This window comes from Grammomys surdaster, unplaced genomic scaffold (genome assembly GCF_004785775.1).
Source record: "Grammomys surdaster isolate TR1022 unplaced genomic scaffold, NIH_TR_1.0 126086, whole genome shotgun sequence".
Classification (NCBI taxonomy): Eukaryota; Metazoa; Chordata; class Mammalia; order Rodentia; family Muridae; genus Grammomys; species Grammomys surdaster.
Genome location: NW_021620894.1, coordinates 1584957 through 1608635, shown reverse-complemented (window position 1 = coordinate 1608635; position 23679 = coordinate 1584957). Strand labels below are relative to the sequence as shown.

Here is a 23679-nt window from a genome sequence, read left to right as displayed (position 1 = left end):
TGGATTGGATGAGGCTAAAGATCATATCAATGGGTAAATTAACATGTGATTCTCTTCCATGTTTTTTTCACAGCAAGTTTGACATCCTTGTTTCTGAGGCTGTAAATAAGAGGATTCAGCATGGGCACCAAAAATGTGTAAAATACCGAGAAAAATTTTCCCTGGCCCACAGTCTCAGCAGATGATGGCTTGACATAAGCAAGCATGCCAGTTACATAGAATAGACTAACAGTTATGATGTGAGACCCACAAGTTCCCAAGGCTTTGGACCAACCCTTACCTGATGACATATGTATGATATTATAAAGAATCATACCATAAGAAATTAAGATAATGAGGCAACATAAGATAATAGCTGTACCCACCACAGCAGAGCTCACAAGCTCATTGAGATAGGTGCTACTGCAGGAGACCCGAAGGAGAGGGAAGATGTCACACATGTAGTGGTTGATGATTTTTGAATCACAAAAGTTGAGCCTTGTCATAAAACCTGTGTGGAACAAGGCACTAACAAGCCCCATCAAGTAAGTACCACATATCAACAGACAACAGATCCCAGGTGACATAACAACCTTGTAGAGCAGTGGCTGACAGATGGCCACATAGCGATCATAGGCCATGGCTGTCAGCACATAACTCTCAGAGTTCACAAAAAATAAGAAGAAAAACAGCTGAGTCATACATCCTCTGAAGGAGATGGTATTCTTCTCTAAAACAAAACTCATCAGCATTTTGGGGGTAAAGACCATTGAATAACAGAAGTCAATGAAGGACAGATTGAAGATAAAAAAGTACATGGGGGTGTGAAGGTTTGAGTTTAGGCAAATGAGATTCATTAAAGTTAAGTTGCCCATCACAGTGGCTGTGTAGTTCATCAAGAAGAGAACAAATAAGGGCAGCTGGAGCTCAGGTTGGTCTGTCAGTCCCATAAGAATAAACTCAGACACTGAAGAATCATTTTCCATAGTCATTTGCACACTGTGTAGCATCTGTAAGAGTAAGTGTAGATTTTATTAACATATAAACTATCTTTCACTCCAAGGGCAGAGCTGGAATTATTGGTTTCTATGCCTGAATTGGATGCAGTCTTGAGGAATCCCCATTTCCTCTTTCCCCTTCTGTCCTATGTATAAAACTCCAGAAAGATTCTGGGAAACCTTAATTTCCTCAAATAAAACATCCTTCCTTTCATTTAGTGTTTACCAACATTTAAGGCTGAAAAGTGCAATGCATGCACTTTTTCCAGAATTTATGATTTACATAGCAGTGGATTTGAAGACAAAATGTCAAGATAAAGATTATTCAGTGCTCACCTTGGTTCACCTGGAGCCTTTCCTGACATTGGAGTTCCTGGAATCTTCCTCCTCACTGTGCACAGAGGGCTAAAGTTGTTAATATTGGACCAGGTAATTGCAATCAGTGCAGAAAATGTATCTCACGACAATAGGTTCCCTTGGGAAAATGACATGGTTACTCTTTGAGGAGTTCACAAAGATTCTTGTCTCATACAAAAAAAGATAATAGCTTTCTTATATGAGTCGCCAAAGTCTCAAGATCAAGATTTTTGAGAAAATTTATTAGAATCACATCTTCAAGATAGTCTCCATGTTGGATGAGTCCCTTGAGGGTTAAATTGTTGAGTTTGTACCAGAGAACTAATATCAGTCCTTTAGAGATTCAACATTCTATTCCATTTATAATTTTCCAGCAGGAGTATTTGGTCCCCAGAGCAGAAGTGTGAGTGGGTCCCTTTGTTATTCCCTTCATTAAGTTCTGCACAGCTCTACAAGAAGAAATGTAAAGGGACATATTCACATGCCATTTGTAGCTTTTATATGACTTCATTAATAAACTATTGACCAAGGATTAATATTGTACAAAAACACTTGAAGGAAGGGGATAAAAGATTTTGAACAGGCTCTAAAGTTTGTATTAATTGACATAAGAACTTTTCATTCCCAGGCCATGAAACTAGACTACCCAGGTTTGTCATTATTTGTTTACATGTGAATATTCTTATGAATAACTGTAACATAGATTCATAAAGATGGGTTTAAATTGTGGCCTATTAGTAAAGTTTTTGGTTATTGTACAAAAATTTCTGGATACAATTTTGCAAACAATAGCAAATTCAAATGAATAATATGAAAGACTATCATACATTGAGAAAGTCTATAAAGTGTATTAGAAAGTTACTAAATACATGAAAATATACTAGTATATGTTAGTTCTCATACTGTTTACATTCTTACCAAGGTAAATAAATTTGTTCATTTTTGGCACAGATGGAAAAGATAAGTTTTTGCTGTAATGTTGCCCTATGTAGTAGAGACAAAATAGAATCTCTGGCCCCTCCTATTCCATGCCATGCTCTTTTTCTCATTACCATATAAAAATCAGGCTTATATTGTGATATTTCTTTAGATAATTATCAAATGTGCATTATATAGACATTAGATTTAGAAAAAGTACTTTTTAAATATGTTTTCTCATGTGAACTACTTTGAAAAAAAAGATATCATTAGATATATGATCAAAGTTGCTTAAGACTGATAATAAAAAGAATAATGCACACTATACACAAAAATTAATTTACATGTCATTGCCTAAATATAAAATCTAAAGCCATAACACTCTTACAAAAGAGTGTAAGATAAAAAAATAATGCTGAGACTTCTAAATCTGCAGTTTTAAATTAGCTCTATCTTTAACTGTGAACAAATCTCAGTCTTTCCAGAGGATTCAGGGTTTCAGAGGACCTTGGTCACATTAGAGAAAGAATTCATGACAGAGAAATGGGAAATTTAGGGAAAATGAGTTAATGAGAAAAAAGTCAAAGAATGTTATCAAAGCAGTAGAGAACAGGCTAACAAGGAATTATCTTTTCAGTTTCCATTTATAATTGAGGTTATCTTTGGGAACCGTGTGTGTGTGTGTGTGTGTGTGTGTGTGTGTGTGTAGCTGTGCCTATGCCATGATACACCAATGCAGGCCACATTTAAGTGTGAGTCCACATATTCTACCAGTTTGAGGCAGAGTCAATGACCCTCTTTAAATATACCAGGATAACTGTCTAATCTCCTATCACCATATTCACCATATGACATTTCCTTGGTGGAATACATGAATTATAGATGTGGATACTATTGTGTCTGAAGTCATTAAACCTAGTGTAGTAAGCTATGTCATCAGCTTTATAGAACAACTGTTGCTTCTATAATGTGTGGCTGTCACCTTGGCAAATACCAGTAGGCAATTTTATGAAGGTCAATGTCTGGAGTCTACATTTTGTTCTACTGATTCAAGTATCTAGGTTTTTCACTATTAATATGATCTCAGGTTATTATAGTTGCTCAAAGTCAAAAAGTTGAGGATTATCATCTGCATTATTTTCTTCAATATTTTGTTGCTTATTGTTTGATCATATATACACTGGAAAAATCTAGAATGTGAGTTGAACTGGTTAAATCTACACAACAAAAACACCTGATACATTATATTTTTCAACAATGCTATAAAATGGAAACTTTTCGTTTGTGTGCTTCTTTTATTTACTTTAATCAGAATTTTGTAGTTTATACACATTCTGAAAGTTTATGTTATTTTTATCATCCCTGGATCCCAAAGAAACAATCTGAGGGTAGGTGAAAAGTTTATTTTGTTTCAATGTTTCAGAGGATATCAGTCTATGCTGGCTGACGAAGGCACAGTAGAGAAGGCCTGGTGGATGGAGGAGGCTCCGATTTTCAACGATAATGAAAGCATGAAGCAAAGTCATGAAGAACAACAGCCAGGAAATTGAAGGCTCCAACTGTATCTTTAACTGGGTACAACCTTGAATGACTAGCCACAGCAACACATTTCTGTTACTGAAGCTACATACAGACCAGGTTCCGTAGTCTCCCAAACAGCCCTATTATCTGAGATCCAACTTTTAAGCACATGAACCTTTGGAGGATAATTTATGTTAATATCACAACAGAACCTGTATATATCTTGTTAAATTTATATTTCAAAAGATATCTATCTTTTTCCATTCCCATCCTACTCCGTCTTTCTCTTCTTCCTCCTCCTCTTCTTCCCCACTTGTCCTCATTTCCTTCACATTCCCTAAATGATATTGTATTTTTAATTTAAGTCCTCAATAAAATCTAGGGTATGAGTGCCCATTTAAATTTCTTTCATGTACTAATATGTCTATCAAAGAAGGATTAAATAAATTAGTTAAAATAAATTTAATGGCATCTACCTCCCAAGTAAATGTTCTCATGTATCCAAAACTGTGATTTAAACTTAATAAACATTATGTTGAGCTCAAGATAAAGGAAAAATTAATATAAGCAATATAATTTTATATTATATTTGCCTAGAGAAATAAAACAGAAAATTAAAAAGATGTAATTTTTATTCACCAAATATAATTGTAATCTAGAGTGCTTACTAATAGTAAAGTAATACTTTCCAGTTATTTTTGACCTTTGCCTGTCTGGTTCAATTCAGCTATTCTGGCTCAAACTCTTCTCTAAGCTGACTGACTCAAACTGGCTTCTTTCACCTTATGACTGAATTGCTCTGCTTGGCCTGAAACTAATTCTAGAAATTTGTTCTAATTATCTGGTTCCTTCTCATTCTCTGGCAACAGCTGTACTATTAAAACTGCCTCCTTCTTTCTCTCTCTCTCTCTCTCTCTGTGTGTGTGTGTGTGTGTGTGTGTGTGTGTGTGTGCATGTGCACATCTGTCTGTCTCTCTAGGTATCTCTGTCTCTCTGTCTCTGTCTCTATCTCTGTTTCTCTCTCTCCCTCTCCCTTTCCCTCCCCCTCCCCTCCCCCCTCCCCCTCCCCCTCCCCCTCCCCTCCTCTCTCTGTATCTCTGTCCTGTTTCTTTCTTTGCACTGTGCTCTTAAGTCTCCTCTCCTGTCTGTTCTTATGAGAGTCGGGAATATCCTATTTCCAAGTCATTCTGTCAATTTTATTTTTCTGATCAAATCTCTCTGCCCCTCAATTAAATGCCACTTTCAAACATAGCTTCTTTCTTCTATAAACTAGTCTTACTTTCATTACTTGGAATCAGAGGTGTGACCTATGGGTTTATCTGTATTCCAGCTAAATCACACTGTAATTAAGAGCATATGTACATTCTAACCTGATCACATAGAGTGGGAATGTATTTAGATGTGATTTCTTGGCAAATGAACTGTGTTGCTAGATTAAAATTCCTCTACAAAAAGAGATTATGGGGATAGTAGTAGTAGGTAGATTAGTAGGACAAAGACACTGCAAATGGAATAGTGGCAATAATGGAGTCACTTAATCTATGGTGAGGATAGTAAGGTCAATACAAGAAAAACACTGTAAGTGATGCTTTAAAGATCTATAAGCAATCAATATATTTATCTAAAATTACAAAATCAACAAATAAGTCTACACACACACACACACACATATATGTATTAGACTGAGTATGATCTCTTCAAAAGTTATAGATTATCAATAAGGTTTAAAAGAATGGCCTAAACACTCAAATCTAATAGGGATTGAAACACTATTTACATGATATGCTGGCTAAAGTTGGAGATTGACTAGAAGGGTCACAGAAAGAGGAAATGTGAAATACTTCAGAGAACTTACAAAGTATTATAACATGATCTGCAGTTGGCTATATGTAAGATGATTACATATATATATATATGTTTATATATATATATATATATGTTTATTATATATGTTATTATATATATGTTTATATTATCAACTTTTAATATTATATAAAATTTGAGCAGACTCAAGAAATAAAAAATTTGTTTACCCATTAATCACATTTTTTGTATAACATTTGCCCAGTACATCATTTTAAACAATGTGTTATTAGATGAACCTATCGTTGCAGAGCTCGGGGCTCTGTTACTGAGTTTAGCAATCAGTCTTCAGTCTGAGAACACCATACACGCATTATGCAGGAGAAGACAAGAGTAGCTTTACACCAGGCAGAGTTTGGATTCCAGGAAATAATGTTAGCTTTCAGTGAGTATACTTCTGAAATATGGGTAAAGTTCCTTAAAACTGACAAGCAGGAAAAGAAATCATACAAGTTTAACTAGATAAAGTGGAGATCTTTAATTCTCCTTGTTGACAGTTCGAAGCCCTGTTAAATACTGCAAGAAATTTGCATTTTTATTGTACTCATCACAACCAACCCTGAATTTTCATTTGTTTTTTACTAAAATATAATTACATCAAAAAGCTAGCCACACACTTGGTGACTATTGAAAAACTTCTACAGCCAGTAAATGACTTCCAAGTAGCTGATCCGTCCGTTTCCTCCTTGTAGAAGTTATTTACTGCCTCCATGATATTCAGGATGACCTTGAGAATTTGTAAATTTTAGCTTTACTAGACTTGTGAGATTCTATTACATAGTCATCTGCCTTGCTTCGATTCAAAGAAAATTGTTATGCAACATTCTTACATTTAACTTCATCAATTTTGTGTGTTTTTTGAGCATTTATGAAAAAGGCAGAATATAGATAGATAGATAGATAGATAGATAGATAGATAGATAGATGATAGATAGATAGATTTATCCTAAATTATCAATTATTTGTAGTAGAGCAATTCTTTTCTTATTTGTATAGTCTTGACAACTTTGTTGAAATTAATTAACCATGGATTCAGGGTTTACTTTTGAACCCTCAGTTCTATTTCATTAATTTGTCTATAGTTATTCTACAGCAGATTATCCTGATCACTACAACTTTGTAGTAAAATTTGAAATTTGGAAGCATAAATACACAACTATTTTTCTCCTTCCAAACTGTTGGTTAGGCTATAAATGACACTGAACACTTAGCTGTGGACAAATTTTCTCTACCTCTCATCAAACAGGACTCACAGTTTATCTTCCAAGATGTAGCAAAGAGAAAGACAAATATAGTATACGCTCATGTGTATGTGTATGTTAGCTAGGAGATCATTGATAAGAAAACTACAGTCTATATAATCACAGAGATTAGAGATAGAGTAATGAACAGGGAGAAGGGCAGATCTCCCTTGAAATGGCCAGTAGAATAGTTATACATAGATGCCATGGGGATTAGAAGAGGAGGGTCAAACAGAGAGTAGTAAGATATGAGGAAGCAAGGGAGAATATATGAGGAGGGACAGACAAAACAGCCATTTGAGAGGGTATTTTAAATCCCAGTACACTATAAATTTCCTATAATATATACTTATATAAAGTTGATTTAAATTAAACTGCCAAAAAGCATGGAAGGCAGAGCCCCAACTACACAATGATCACCACCAAATGAAACTCCCAGTGCCTGAAATAGGTTTCGTCTAATTGATTTGTTGCTCAAAAGAGTCTCATGGGAACCACCAAACAACACAGGCTATTAAGAAGGCTATGAGTTGCTGTCCATTCAGTAAGGCCCTATTGTTGATGGAAACACCTATACAACTCACTGAACTAAAAGATATGTAACTGAAAGACTACCTAAAAACTTCACGCCTATGGAGAAATGTTGCAGCTTCTGTAAAGAGAAAGCTAAATACTATCAAAGGAGACATGTAAACACCACTCCAGCTAGAAGTCTTTAAATCAATAATGGTTACCTGCCTGAAGATAATAGATATAACAATGGCACAAGTTTTTTTGGAAGAAACCAACCAACCTTTGATATGATTTAATTCCAACTCCATGAGGTGGAACTCCTATCTAACATTGGTTGAGTAGCCAAGATCCGGAAACTAGGTGTATCATAGACCAAGGGTAAAACCAAACATGATTGCTCTAATTCAATAATATAACAATAAAATTACTCCTAATGATATTCTGCACTCGTTATAGTTCTGCTCCTTGCTCAACCATCACCAGAGAAGCTTCCTCCAACAAAAGGGCTCACATTCAGACAATGTTCAGAGAATGAGAGACCTTAGAACATTCAGCCCTAAAAGGAACATCTTAAAATTCTTCCCTACATGGCTCAAGGATGCTATAGAAGAATAGACTAGAAGAATAGACAGAAAGACTTTAAGATCCAGAAGGGATAAAGAAAAGAAAAAAAATCCAAGAACTCCTAAAGGCAACACAACTGATGCATGTATAAAGGTGCATGATGGTATAACATCTCTGTTACTTTAGGTCATAGGACCTAAAGGAATCTACCCCAGACAGAGATGGGGTCTTGGAGCTGAGCATAGAAGTGAACATATGCCCCATCCCTAACACAGAAGCTATCTCCAACTGATAAACATTTCAAATGAAAAATTACTTTTCTCTGTAGGAGTCTTAGTAAGGAAACTAAAACCCAGTAATGCATGGTCAACAGCATATTTGGAGGTTCCTTGTCTCATATAATGTTGTGCCAGAGCACTTATTTTAACCTCACAGGTCCTCTGCATATACATTATGGCTTCTAATTTTGTTTTTATGTGATTCCTGTGTATTCAAATGTGTGTAGAATCCAATGAAAATTACCAAAAAAAAAAAAAACAATTTGCAGACTAACGAGACACAATGAGGATGATGTTAAGAGTACTTACACAAAATTTGAAGAGGTCTCATGCTAGCAACTTAAAATCACACCTAGAAACTGTAGGACAAAATGAACTAAATATATCTAAATGGATTAGAGGGCAAAAAAATTTATCAAATTCAGGGCTGAAATCAATGTAACAGAAACAAAGAGAACAGTACAAAGAATAAATCAAAGAATTTGTTCTTTGAAAAAATCAACAAGATAGACATACACTTATCTGAACTAACTTAAATACAAAGAAAAATATCCCAATTAATAAAATCAGAAATAAAAGAGAAGGCAAAACAACAGACATTGAGGAAATCCAGAGAATCAAAAGACTATACTTTAAAAAGATATACTCTTCCAAATTAAAACAAATCTAAAAGAAATGAATAATTTTCTCAATAGTCACCACTCACTAAAGTTATATCAAGATTAGATAAACAATTTAAATAGACCCATAACCTCCAGTGAAACAGAAACAGTCATTAAAAGCCTTAAAACCAAAAATACCTCAAGGCTTGATGGATTTTAATGCAGAATTGGTAATATAAGACTTTCAAGGAAGAGTTAATATCAATAATCCTCAAGCTGTTCTACAAACAGAAACAGAAAAAACACTGTCCAATTCACTTTATGAGGCCACAGTTACCCTGATACACAAACCACATAATTACTCTACAATGTAGCATAATTACGTAAAAAATTGTGGTGAATGTAGATTCAGAAATAAGCACAAACATACTTGCAAACCAGATCTGCAAACAAATCAGGAAGATCATCCACCAGGATCACTTGGACTTCATCCCAGAGATGCAGGGATGGTTTAATATAAGAAAATCAGTTAATGTAGTCTGCTATAAAAACACACTGAAAAACAAAAATCCCATGATTTTCTCATTAAATGTAGAATATTCATTTCACAAAATTAAATACTCCTACATGGTAAATTTTCAGAAGAGATCAATGATACAGGGGACATACCTAAACATAAAATAAAGGCAATTTTCAGCTAACATCAACTTAAATAAACAGGAACGTAAAGCAATTCTACTAAAATCAGAAACAAGAAAAGATTGGATACAGGAAACCATGGAGTTGATCTGGCATAATTGCCTTGAGAGACATGTACTATAGGTTTTTCAGGTTAGAGTCTGTGGTTCCTTGGACATGGACTACCCATTGATTCCTGAGAGACCAACACACTCCTTCATGTATTGAAACATTCAGCCCACTCTTGTGTTTTTCTGTATGTTCCCTTGGAAGGCAAGAAAGCATGGAAGTTTAACAAGACAATTGGTCTTAGACATTAATCTTGTATAACCTGTAAAGTTTGCAAAAATAATTATATTATGGCAACTACAACTGTTTTTATCTTGGCAATTGTCACTATATTCTGTTTCTGAAAAAGGTATAAAATCTCTGATTGCTCTCAATAAAATTGCCACAGCTTAATCTTTTTGGTGGACATTCCAAATCACCTGTTTTAATTCCTTTAGGCCCTATCAGATGACCTTGCCCTAATAAGTAAGCATGGGTGTTTACAGCTGTCTACTTTCCCCATCTTATTAATTATAGAACTTGAGGTCTTATCTAGAGCAATAAGGCCATCAGGGATGTACATATTGGAAAGGAAAAAATTATTATTACTTTCCAATGATATGATAGTATACATAAACCAGGGAACTCCTAAGCATGATAAATACTTTCAGTAGGACCTAGCTATATAAGAGAATAGTAGTAGCCTTCCTATAAACAAATGACAAATGGACTGAGAAAATATTTAGGCAAACAACACTTTTCACAGTAGTATCAAAAGCCATCTTGGAGTAACTTTAAACAAACAAGTAAGTAAACACTTGTATTATAAATACTTCAAGTCTTTGAAGAAAGAAATTGAAGAAGATAACAGGAAATGGAAAGATCTCTCATACCCATGGCTTAGTAGAATAAGCCTAGTAAAAATTTTCATCTTACCAAAATCAGCCTACAGATTATTGCTATGCCCACCAAAATTCTAACACAATTTTTCACAACAAATAGTGCGGGGCAAACTGAATGTGTATATGCAGAAGAATGCAAAGAGATGCATACTATCACCCTGTACTAAACACAAGTCCAAGTGTATCAAAGACATCAACATAAAATCAAATATCCTGAACCTGATAGAAAATAAAGTGGAAAAGTAGCTTTGAAACCATTGGTAAAGGAGAAGATTTTCTGAACAGAACACAACTAGAGCAGACACTAAGATCAATAATTAGCAAATGGAACCTGAGGAAAAGCTTCCATAAGGCAAACAACACTACCACTCAGACAAAGAAGCAACCAATAGAATGGGAAAATATTTTTAACAAGTCCACATCAAGTGGAAGAATGGAAGACATCAAACATCAAAAAACCAAATAATCAAATTTAAAACTGGGTAATAGGTCTAAACAAAGAATTCTCAATAGAGAAATCTCAAATACAAAACTATCTTTCACTACTCTGTTGAATCATATGCACAAGTTCAAAAAATTGCAAAAGACTCTAAGTTTTCAAACTACGCTTGAGAAAATAAGAATATTTAATAAACATACTCATATTAAAATAAATTGAAATTTTTACTGCTCTCATACCACTAATTTTCATCAGATTGATTTCATATTTCACAGGCATCATTTTTTTTCTAATTTTTGCAGTTCTAAATCAAAGTCATAGATTTTTTGAGACATTATTAATATAAAAATTACGCTTTCATGATCCATGTAATTATTTTTTAGTTGCAATATTACCTCTGGAAGGGAAGACAGGTGCTTATAGTATTTAGGAAACTCACAAAACACATTGTAACTATACAATTCCTGGAAGAAAACAGACTCTAATGCAAAAATGACAGAAAGATGGTCAGGGAACTTCACTGAGGGAATTTAGACACTCATTATCTGCATTGCCTGTGGATTTCTCAGTCAAGAATATGAAGTATATATTATTATATCTCCAAAATAAATTAAAAATGTAATGCAATGCTTATTGATTATATATTTCATGAATGTATTATATTTCTAGCTAATTAAAGATGAAACATTTAATAAACTTCTTAGTACATATACTAAACAATAAGAATAGTGACATGATATTTCAGAAAGGTTTAACAAAACTCCTTACTACTGTCTCTCCAGAAAGAGAATCACTAATAAAAAATAACAAACAAAATGTTGCTTTTGTAGCTTAGCAGGTTGACTCTACATTACTCTGAGGTCTGTAGAGAGATGCTGTTATAAAAGAAACAAAGAAAAAATTGATCCTGAAATCTTGTAGACAAGCTCTCTGCTTCAGGCATCTTGACTGAATCCATATTCTCAGTGATTCCTTTTTTTTTTGGGAAATCATAGGAATAATTCTCTAGCAGTTATCTGATTCTTCACATTTCAATATTCTTTTCCTGTATTATTGCATAAGAAATGCAACATGTGTAAAAAAATGAACTGTGAATCAATAGTTTATGGTCTTGAAGTACTCATGTGACCGTATCCTCAACTAGATACATCTAGATAGCTGTGTATCTAGATAGATATAGAGGAAGATGTGGATAGAGGGACAGAAATACAGATTCCTCTTGGTCATAGAAATCCAGTCACAAATCCATGAACTAAATCAATATGTCTTTATCCCATGTGCTGTTTACTTCTTTTACAGAAGTAAATTGATATCATTTAAGAAAAAACTATCCTTTCTATGGAACAGTGGGGATAATCTAGGTATTATTGAAAACACGGTGTTCTTTGAACAGAAATGTGCAATTTTATAAAAAAGAGTCAGGGAAACAATCTACATATCACAAACAAGAAAGTGACAATTTCCAGTGTATACATAACAAAAATGTTCATTTTCTGAAAAAGTCTCAAACTCGGGGGAAATGGAGATACATGTGCAGTGGAATAGCCCTAACGTATACTCTGGAAACCATAGAGGTGAAAACTTATTCCAGTTAATTACAGATTTCCATCATCAATTTCAAGTTAAAATGTTAGAAAAAGAAACATATTGAATAATTGCTAGAATTTTAAGAAATATCATTACCATACTTGTCTTCTCGTCTGTTAGAATGAAAGTGAAGGGGGAAAAATCCCTTCAACTAAGGAAACACATCAAAATTATATCAGAAAACAAAAACCCAGGATAAAGTGAGTTAGATATAAGGCATAGCACTCCAGAAATTTTGTTTGCTGGAAAAAATAGACAATGTGGGCAGAGAAGAGGATTCAGCTGTTTAGAGCTTGTAACACTCTTACAAAAGGTATGTGTTCTTTTCACAGCATCAAGCTTGTGGTCCCATACGCCTGTAATTCTATTTCTAAGGAATCTGAAACCCTCTTCTATCCATGACAGGTCCCTAAATGCACATGGCAGACATAAACTCAGGAAGGTTTAACATATACATTTAAATTTGAAAGTAAATGTAATATATGTATATATGTATATATGTATATGTACACATACATATATCAGTAAAAGCTGATCATGGTCTTAATCTGATACAGTCAATGAACATGGCATAAATTAAAATAAAAGAATGAAATGGAGGATGTCTCAAATCCTACCAGTACTCACAGATGGTTTAAAGAGAAAATATGTGTCATACTATAGATTCCACCAATTCTAATAAAGGGAAATGATAAATAAAAAGAATAGAATATAGGTAATGTAAAAAACAAAAAATAAAACAAAAAAAAAAGGAGAAAGCACATCAAACTGAAACTGTGTGGCTAAAGGACAGATATGGGCTAAATCAGCTTGTGATTTTTTTCCAAGTTTTCTTCACAGCAAGTTTGACATCCTTATTTCTGAGACTATAAATAAGAGGGTTCAACATGGGCACCAATAAAGTGTAAAACGCTGAGAAAAATTTCCCCTGGCCCACAGTCTTAGCAGAAGATGGCTTAACATAAGCAAGCAGCCCAGATCCATAGAAGAGACTAACAGTTATGATATGAGAGCCACAAGTGCCCAAGGCTTTGGACCAACCCTTACCTGAGGACATATGAATAATATTGAAAAGGATCATAGCATATGAGACTAAGATAATGAGGCAGCATAAAATGATAGCCGTACCTACCGCAACCGAACTCATAAGCTCATTAACATAGGTGCTACTGCAGGAGAGTGGGAGGAGAGGGAAGATGTCACACATGTAGTGGTTGATGATGTTAGAATTACAAAAACTGAGCCTGACCATACACCCTGTGTGAGCCATGGCACTAGCAAACCCCATCAAGTAAGAACTAAATATCAACAGACAACAGACCTTAGGGGACATAATAACTTTGTACGTTAGTGGTTTACAAATGGCCACATAGCGATCATAGGCCATGGCTGTCAGCACATAACTCTCAGAGTTCACAAAAAATAGGAAGAAAAACAGCTGAGCCATGCATCCTCCAAAGGAGATGGTGTTCTTCTCTAAAATGAAACTCATCAACATTTTGGGTGTGAAGACCATCGAGTAACAGAAATCAATGAAGGACAGATTAAAGAGGAAGAAGTACATGGGGGTGTGAAGGTTTGAGTTTAGACAAATGAGATTCATTAAAGTTAAGTTGCCCATCACAGTGGCTGTGTAGTTCATCAAGAACAGAACAAATAAGGGCAGCTGGAGCTCAGGTTGCTCTGTCAGTCCCATAAGAACAAACTCAGACACTGAAGAGTCATTTTCCATAGTCATTTGTACCATGTGTGGCATCTGTAAGAATAATTGTAGAAAGCAATATTAAACCATAAGCCAACATTTACTCCAAGTGAGACTTTTGATTTATTGGTTTACAAGCTTGCTTGCGTGAGGGAACTAAGAGCCGGGAGAAATCTCTATTTCCTCTTTCCCACACTCAAGGTAGGATTATCTCTCCAGAAGGATTCTTTGAGCATGACTTTCTTTTTGTCACCTAGTGTTTACTAAGGTTCACTAAGGATTAAGGCTGAAAAGAAAAATTTTCCCCAAAATGTATGATTTACATAGCCGTGGACATGAAGATCAAATGTCAAGGTAAAGATTATCCAGTACTCACCTTGATTCACCTGGAGCCTTCTCTGACATTGGAGTTCATAGTGTTTTCCTCCACCCTTTGGCCAGAGAGACAAAGTTGTTAATAATGGACCAGTTGTTTGCAATCAATGCAGAAAATTTATCTCAATTGTTAGAAGAGCTTCCCTTGGGAAAAGTGACATGTTTTCCTTTGAGGATTTTAGACTCTTGTCTCATACATTAAAGAAAATAGCTATGTTAACTGAATCTCTAAACACTCAGTGTCAAGATATTTAAGACAAAATTTTAGATCTGAAAATCATACTCTTGTTCATGACAGTCCTCAGCTTTAATGGTCTCTTGAGTCTGAAATCAAACTCAAACTTTGCGTTAGTGATATAGAACATTAGTCATTTTTATAATTTTCCATCAGGAGTGTCTAGTCCCTAGAGCAGAACTGTGATTGGTCCCCTTTGTTATTCTCTTCATTAAAGTCTGCACAACTCTACAAGAAGAAATATCCAGGGGCATGTTCATTTGCCATTTGTAGCTTTCCTAAGATTTCAGTGATAAATTGTGAATCAAGATCTAATATTGTAATAAAATCAATTGTAAGAAAAGGATAAAAAAGAATAAACAGGCTCTCACTTTCTTGCTATGAAACTAAATGTTAGTTCTTGTTTATTTATACCCACATATTTCTTGAGTAACTATAAAATATTCATAAAATTGACATAAATTCTGGACCAGTAGTAGTTCTTTGTTGTCATACAGAAATTCATAGGTACAATTTGGACAAACACCAGTAATTTTAAATCATAAAAAATCTATTATATTTTGAAACATTTTACACAGTATGTTAGAAGATTAATAGATGAATGAAAATATATTATTATGAGTTAGTGCTCTCTTACTGTTTACATGTCTAATCAAGTTAAAAAAGATTTTCTTGACACATTTGGAGAAATTAACTTTTTGTTGTGTTATCATTCTATGTAGTGGAGAAAAAACAGAAACTTTAACAAATACAATCCCATGCCCTGTTTTCCTCCTCTCCACCATAGACATATGAAGCTTTCAATATTTTACTATATATTATCGAATGTGGATTGCATAGTATTTGGGCTCAGAAGTTGGATGCTGAAGGATAATTTCATATGCAAGTACTTTGAAGGAAAGGATATTGAAAATGGGAAGAAGGTGTTTAAGAATGGTAATAAGAGAAATCATATACACTAAACACAAAAATTAATTCCTAACTTGTAATTTACCTCAGTATAAAATCTATAGCCACAGCACTCTTATAAAAAAGAGTGTAAGATGAGAAAATACTGAAACTTACAGATCTGCAAATAGTTTTAAATTAACTGTATGTTAAACTGTGAACACATTTCACTAGTCTTTTCACTAGAATGGGTGTATCAGAGAATCTTGGGGAAATTGGATTGAGCATGGGGTCCCCAATCAGGTCCCCAAATGGAAGAGTTTGAGAAAGGACTAAAGGAGCTGAAGGGGTTTGCAACCCCATAGGAAGACCAATAATATCAACTAACCAGACCCTCCTCCCCACCAGAGCTCCCAGGGCCTAAACCACCAACCATTGAGTACACATGAAGGAACCCATGATTCTAGCTGTGTATGCAGTAGATGATGGCCTTGTCAGACATCAATGGAAGGAGAGGCCCTTGGTCCTGTGAAGGCCTGATGCCCTAGTGTAAGGGAATTCGAAGGGTGGGGAGGCAGGAATTTGGGGGAGACTGGAAAAGGAGATAACTTTTGACATGTAAATAAAGAAAATATCCAATTAAAAAAGAAGAACTAAAAAAGTCAAAGAATGCTCTCAAAGCACTGAGAGCAGGCAATACCTAAGAATGTCTCTGTAATCTAGATTTCCAAGGTTGCTATATTATAGTGTGTGTGTGTGTGTGTGTGTGTGTGTGACAGAGAGAGAGAGAGAGAGAGAGAGAGAGAGAGAGAGAGACAGACAGACAGACAGAGACAGAGAGAGGGAGACAGAGAGAAAGGGAGGGAGAGAGGGAGGGAGGGAGGGAGAGAGAGAGAGAGAGAGAGAGAGAGAGAGAGAGAGAGAGAGAGAGTGAGAATATACTCATCCCTCCTTCACTTCAGGTAGGGCTATTTGGTTGGTTTGTCAATAACAGTCATGGAACATTGCAATGACATCATCTTTTACAATGTTCATCATAGCTAAAAGAAAGCATTTCCTCTGAGGTCTCCTATAGGATAAAAATTTTATTAAATTCCAGGTCAGTTTTTTGACCAATAATAGTTTTCTAACGTCAATGCTAATTCCAAACTCTTCTGATCCTTGACCCTTTGCACAAAATTATACAAGAAAGAATCTCAGTCAGAAGAATATGGAAAGAGGTATTTCTCCTTCCATTGACGGAATGTTCTAAGAATCTAGACAACTCCTGACTTTTTTGAATTACAAAGACATTACTCTATGACATGTACATGTCTCATAGAAACACTCACAAGAGAACTTTCAACTTCTGGATATGCACATGAAGTGTATACACCTTTAGTCTTGAAAATCAATTTGCCAAAATTGCATATCTATGACAGTTAAAATAGCAAAATAAACTAAATAGTGCTATCTTGAAGAAAAAAGCTCAAAGGTTATACTTAACACAACCCAAAGTTTTGATATAGAATATCTCATGGGAATACGAATTTGGGAAATTTTTATATAAAATCCTGAGTCTTACTGTAAGGGACAGACAGCTCCCTTACATGTATCTGGCTTTATAAATGGCATTTAGAATATCTCATAGTTCATCTACCTACAAAAAATTGTCCAGTCTGATAAAAATGACATTCAACTACAATGACAAAATGAGACTCTTTGGAAAATGTAAATTTTCACAGTTATTTTTCTTTTCTTTTAGTTTTTTGCTTGTTTGTTTGTTTGTTTGTTTACTACAAAAAATACAAAAACATGTTAAACCAAAGAAATAAAGATCTTCTCCCAATCCAGTTTGGTAAAGGTCACGTAAATGTATATGAAAACTTAATAGAGAACTATTTAAACTCCTACTAACATTCTTTTCTTTTTTAATTTTTTATTGGATGTTTTATTTACATTTCATATGTTGTCCCCTTACCCCACCCCCCACCCACCCAGGAACCCCCAATCCCCTCACCCCTCCTCCTTCTTCTCTGTGGATATAACCTCTATCTGCCCATCCACTCCCACCTCCCCACCCTCAAAATTCCCACCCCCTGGGTTTCTTTATTATGTTAATTTATCTAAATATTTGGTTCTTGTAAGAGTTTTTCCAGCATAAGGGTCTTTTAGCAGTTAGGAGCCATAGAATACCACAAAGTTACACCATGCAACAAACCTCACACAAGAGATTTTATTGTGGAGAAACAGCTGCCCCTATATGAGCAGAGAGATAGCTGAAGGTTCGGGAAATGAGAGGGTTTTTGTAGGTCTTTTCAAATATGCCCAGGGAACTAGTGAGCTAGTGGAAAAATACAGTTAGGCCAAAAGTATTGTTTGTCACTTAATGCTGAGTAATAAAGGCATGGATATCCAAGACTCTGTACTCTGGTTCTGACCAGGGATAGGATGTTTTTCCTCGCCCTGTCGCCAATTTGGGGTTAAATCAACTAGTCAACCTATAGCAGTCATTTCCTGCTTCCATGATATTCAGGAAGATCTTGAGAATTTGTAAGTTTTAGCTTTCCTAGATTTGTAAGATTTCTTTACATGCTCGTGGTCATCTCTCTTCCCTCCAGAGTTGAGTGTTTCATTTGAAAGAAAATTGCTATTAAATTATCCTTACATTTCACTTGGTCAATTTTGAATATTTTTGATTATTTATGAAATAGGCAGAACTATTACATATAGATACACAGTCATCCTGAATGTTAACTGAAGTAGGGTAACTCACTCCTTATTTGTATAGTCTTGACTTCCCTGTTAAAATTAATGAACCATGAGTTCAGGGTTTATTTTTGGACCGTTACTTCATAGCATATTACTGTGATTACTACAGCTTTGTATTAAGTGTGAACTTTGGAAATATGAGCACTGCAACTTAGTTCTTTTTCAAAATTTTTGGTTAGACTATAAACTGTAGCTCTGAGTTTGTCTAAACCACGTTGGCTCCAGATGGGTTGCTTGCAAGTTCTGTACCCGCCCAGGAGCTCTCTCGGGTCTCTAAAGAAAGACATATATGTTAGCTTAATGTTGATTTTCCGTGACTAGCTTAATGACTGTGCACTTTTAAATCTTCCCACTATTATCAAACATTCCCCTCCAGTACTCCTGAGTTAACATCCTTAAAATCTATGTTTCATCTCACCTACCCCTGACCCAATCGAGGGCTTTGCCTCTAAGGCCATTTCTCCTGATTCTTACATGACAAGTGAGCCTTTAGGTCTGGTCTTTCTTCTATCCCATTACAGTGATCATTCCTCTTGCATCTCTCCCCCTCTATTTCTCTCCTGCAAAAATCCCCAGGTCCTGCCTCAGTCTACCTACCTAGACACTGGCTATACAGCAATTCTTTGTTGCCAATCAAATCCAGCTTTTGGGAGCCAACATGAACTGAGACAGCATTAGAACCAATCCCTAACAATAAGTGATGTTGTGTACTCAGTTGTGGATCTATCTCAAAACAAACAGGACTCAAAGTATATCTGGTGAGAGGGGGAAGAAAGAAAGGCATATATGGTAAGAATTTACTATATGAAGATGTTAGCTGTTAAGTCATTGATAAGAAAAGTCTAAGCTATATAACCAGAGTTTAGAAATATAGTAATGGGAGGGTGATGCATCTCCCTAGGAAGGGGAAATAGAACAATTATAGATAGATATGACAAAGACCAGAAGAGGAGGTTCAAACAGGGAATAGGAGATAAGAAGAGGCAAGGGAGAATATGTGAAGAGCCAATGACATTACAGCCATTTCAGGGGGCAACTGAAGATCTACTACAATAGGAACTTCCTAAAGTATATACTTATATGAAGTTGATCTAAATGAAATCACCAAATAACAGCAAAGACAGAGCCCCAATCAGAAAGCTCCCATCATTAAATAATGCTTCTAGTGCCAGGAATGAGTAGCAACTAATTCAGTTGTTGACCAAAGGAGTCCCATGGGAACTCCCAAACAACACAGGCGATTGAGGAGGATATGGGTTGCTTTCCATCATCCGAGAGTAAGGCCCTTTTACAAACAAACAAACAAACAAAAATTAACCTAAACAACTTGCTGAAGAAAAAGAAGTGGACTTGGTTCCCACCTAGAGCCTTCACCCTTCTGGACAAACATTCAGGCTAGAGTAAAAAAATAAGTTATCAAATAAGAACTCTAAACACCATTCTAGCTACAAACTCTTCAATCAAAGATGATGACTGCTGGTAGGTTATACACATCCAAGTGTATATGAAAACCATTCGCTGAACTCTGAATATGTTTAATATAAATTAAAACCATGAGAAGAGAACATGAGACTAGGAGGGAGGTGAGGTGGGCCTCATGAGGAGAAGTTAGAGAAAATTAGCGATACATTGGAATATTAATAGATAGATAGATAGATAGATAGATATAGATATAGATATATATGTGTATATGTGTACAACTATATCAAAGAACACAAATTCTATTTTTAAAATGCCAACCCTGTCAATAGCAATCTAAAGATTAAAGTCCCAGAGCTATTTTTCAAATTCATATAAAAAAATCTTAAAATTTATATAAAATTATAAAACACCAAGAATATATTTTTTAAAAAGAACAGGCAGACAAGAGGCAAAACAAACAATGAATAAATAAAAAAGAGAATATATTAAATGATTCTCCATAAAAATAATAATAATGGAATGTTTGTTGTATCTGATTACAAGCAATACTATTGATGATAGTGAGAATAATAATAAAATAGTAAGAGAAGTAGATAGTCATACGGATCAATGGAGGAGAATAGAAGATCCGAGTATAAGTGTATACAACTACAACTATGTGGGTGCTGACACATGTACCACAAATGTACCTGGGGAATAAAGACAGATTCTTCAACAAATGATGTCCAGAAAACTAAATACATGAGAAGACATAGAATAGTAAAAACAGGTCTTCACCTCTTACCTTGCACAAAACTCAACTTCAAATGGACCTCAATGTAAGACCCAGTAGCTTGAAATTGCTGGAGAAAAATGTAGAAGTAATCCATCAATACGTAAGTACAGGCAAAACAAATTCTGAATAGATCTTTTATTATTCCAGGGAATGATTTCAGTAACTAATTATTGTTACCTCATGAAACTTACAGGCTTCTCTATATGATAGCTCATATCTGATCAATTACAGGGCTAATACCAACCCAGAAAGATTTTATGGTATGTGCTCACTTATAAGTGCACAATAGCCTTTAAGTACATGATAACCAAGCTACAATCTAAAGACCCTGAGAGGTCAAATATATTTATATCCACTAGTGTTATTCTGACTTTTAATTTGTGACCCGCGCAATCGTCTCGCCAGCAAGAACGCACGCGGACACCAGGATCCTTCTGCAGCAAGCGTTTATTGAGATGTGAAGAGGAAGACCCCAGGCCCCGAAAAGGCACTGCTATATATACCCTGGAGCGGCGTGTTCATTTCTGATTGGCTGCTTGCTCAGGAATGCACATTACGCCCCGGGATGGGCCGTGATTTGGCGCAAATTCACCTCCTGCACATGCGCAGACGACTTGTTTACAAGGAGTGGCAGCGGATATCAGCGCCATCTTGTAATGGCGAATACTGTCACCACTCACCGTGGCTCTCTACATTAATTTACATTCTATGCTGTTTTAAAAATCACTGGAATGTGTTTTAAGAATAAATCTTTATGTTGAATTGTGTAAACTTTCAAGTCATTTCATTTTTCTAAGACACAACAAACAACTATGTATGTCAAAGAATGTTATTCACTTCCCAGGACTAAGCCAGGCTATTTGCTGATTTGTTCTGCACCATACTATGCCGGATTGCAATACAGAACTCTTTACATATTGTCTCTGTGGCTCATATTCACTTTCTAGCTTGGAAATAACACTGTTTGTGTGGATATTGCATATGTTGTTCTATGCCTTTTATAAAGACTGTTCATGTTTTAACGTGTGTGGTTCTGAATACGTACAAACCACTTTTGCCAACTGTGTTTAGTGCTTAATCGCACACTGATGACAAAACAAGAACAAAACAAAATGCTATAAAAGTCTCAAGGACTCTAGGCATTCAAACTACTCTCCAGAAATTAAAAACATTCAAGAATCATACCATTCTTAAAACAAATGGAAATGTTTTACTCTCTAATACCACTAGTTGCTATCAGATTGATTACATTGTCGAAGGCATTATTTCTTCTAATTCTGCAGTTCTAAGTCAAATACTGTAAAGATTTCAAATATTATAAATAAAAATTATACTTATAGTATCCATTGAACCCTAAGCATGGTATCCCTTATTATGGAGTTATTTCCTTAAATTTGAAATATTCCCTCCCAAAGGGAAGATAGAAATCTCAAAAATACATTGTCTTCAAGAGACCTTGCCTAAGAACAGATTGTGAGTATGCAGTTCTTGGAGGAAAATATACTCTATAGTAAAGCTTACTGCAAGTTGCACAGGGTACATTACTGAGGGAGTTTTAGCCACTCATCACCCACATGTCTGTGGGTTTTTCAGTGAACATTATAAAGCATATATTCTATCCAACACAGACAATTTAAAAAGGGTAATGCAATGGTAATTTTTGATTGTGCATTTCAGGAAAGAATTATTTTTCTGAGTAAAGGTAAAATATGTGATTATACTTCAACTTCTTAATCTATAAGAAGAGTTACAAGTTACACTTCAGAAAGGCTTAACAAAACTCCTCACTCCCATCATTCCAGAAAGAGAATCATTAATCTAAAATAACAGATAAGATGTTGCTATTTAGTTCAGCAGATTATACATTATTCTGAGGCTTCTGGGGGAGATATACCTTTTATAAAACTTGAGCTCCAAAGGTCTGTAGACACAGCCTCTGTAATAGGCATCTTGAATGGGTCCACGTTCTTATAGATTCATCTCTTCAGAAGTCATGGGGAATAACTCTCCAGAAATTATCTGTTTCTTTACTTTTCATTTTCCTTTTCATGTATTGATGCATAGAAAAAATGCAGCATGTGTGAAAATAAATAGCTCATCATTAGTTGCATTGTCTAGCCATAGTCATGTGACCATTTCCTCATCTAGGTGGCAGAAAGATATAGAGGCAGACATTGATAGAGGAATGGAGATAGAGATCCCTTTTGGTTGTGGGAGCCCAGTCCCAAATACATGAACTATATCAATAGGTTTTTATCCCATGTGCTATTTCATCTACAGAAGTAAACTTGATATCTTTTAAGAAAATACTATCCATTCTGTGTAATGTGGAGGAACATGTGCAGAGGAATAGGCCAAACACATGCTATGATAACCATAAAAGTAAAACCATTTCCCAGCAAATTACAAAATTTTCTTATCAATTTCAAAAGAAATACTAGAAAAAGAATTATATCAAAGAGTAACTTGAATGTTGAAAATTATATCAGTCCTACAGTTATCTTCTTATCTCTTTGAATGAATATGCTGGTAATAAACCCTTCAGATAAGGAAGTTATCTTTCCAATCAAACTTCATATAAAAGATATGTCAGACAACTGAGAAATGAAAGATTTGATAATTAAGCATAGAACTTCAGGAAATGTATTGGCTGGGTAAGAATAGACAGTGGGGCAGTGGGGAGAGCTCAACTATTAAGAGCACTTAATGCTCTTATGGAAGGCATGAGACTCTTTCCCACCACCTATATGGTAGTATCCAACTGCCTGTAACTCTACAACTAGGGAATCTGAAACCCTCTTTTATCCACAGCAGGCTCCTAAATGTACATGGTAAACAGACACTAAGGGAGGTTCAACACATACAAATAAAATTTTAAAAGTATATACAGATATTTTGAACAAAAGACATGAAACAAAATGTACTAAAAATATTTATTCTTGGGTTTTAAAAATAATTGACCAGGGTCTTAAACTGGTATAGGCAATGAACACAATATCATCTTGGAAGCACATTGAATCTGAGGCTGTCTCATGTCTTCACA

The 23679-nt window shown here is 35.1% G+C and overlaps 2 protein-coding genes across 2 annotated transcripts; both read right to left on the bottom strand.

Moving 5' to 3' along the window:
- LOC114611222 (olfactory receptor 143-like) lies at positions 1-995 on the bottom strand. Its single transcript, XM_028755871.1, has one exon. It carries the CDS (start codon positions 987-989, stop codon positions 39-41), a length of 951 nt encoding a protein of 316 aa, XP_028611704.1. The 5' UTR covers positions 990-995; the 3' UTR covers positions 1-38.
- A 12298-nt stretch (positions 996-13293) lies between these two features.
- LOC114611226 (olfactory receptor 143) lies at positions 13294-14250 on the bottom strand. Its single transcript, XM_028755874.1, has one exon. It carries the CDS (start codon positions 14242-14244, stop codon positions 13294-13296), a length of 951 nt encoding a protein of 316 aa, XP_028611707.1. The 5' UTR covers positions 14245-14250.
- Between the last annotated feature and the right edge of the window lie 9429 nt (positions 14251-23679).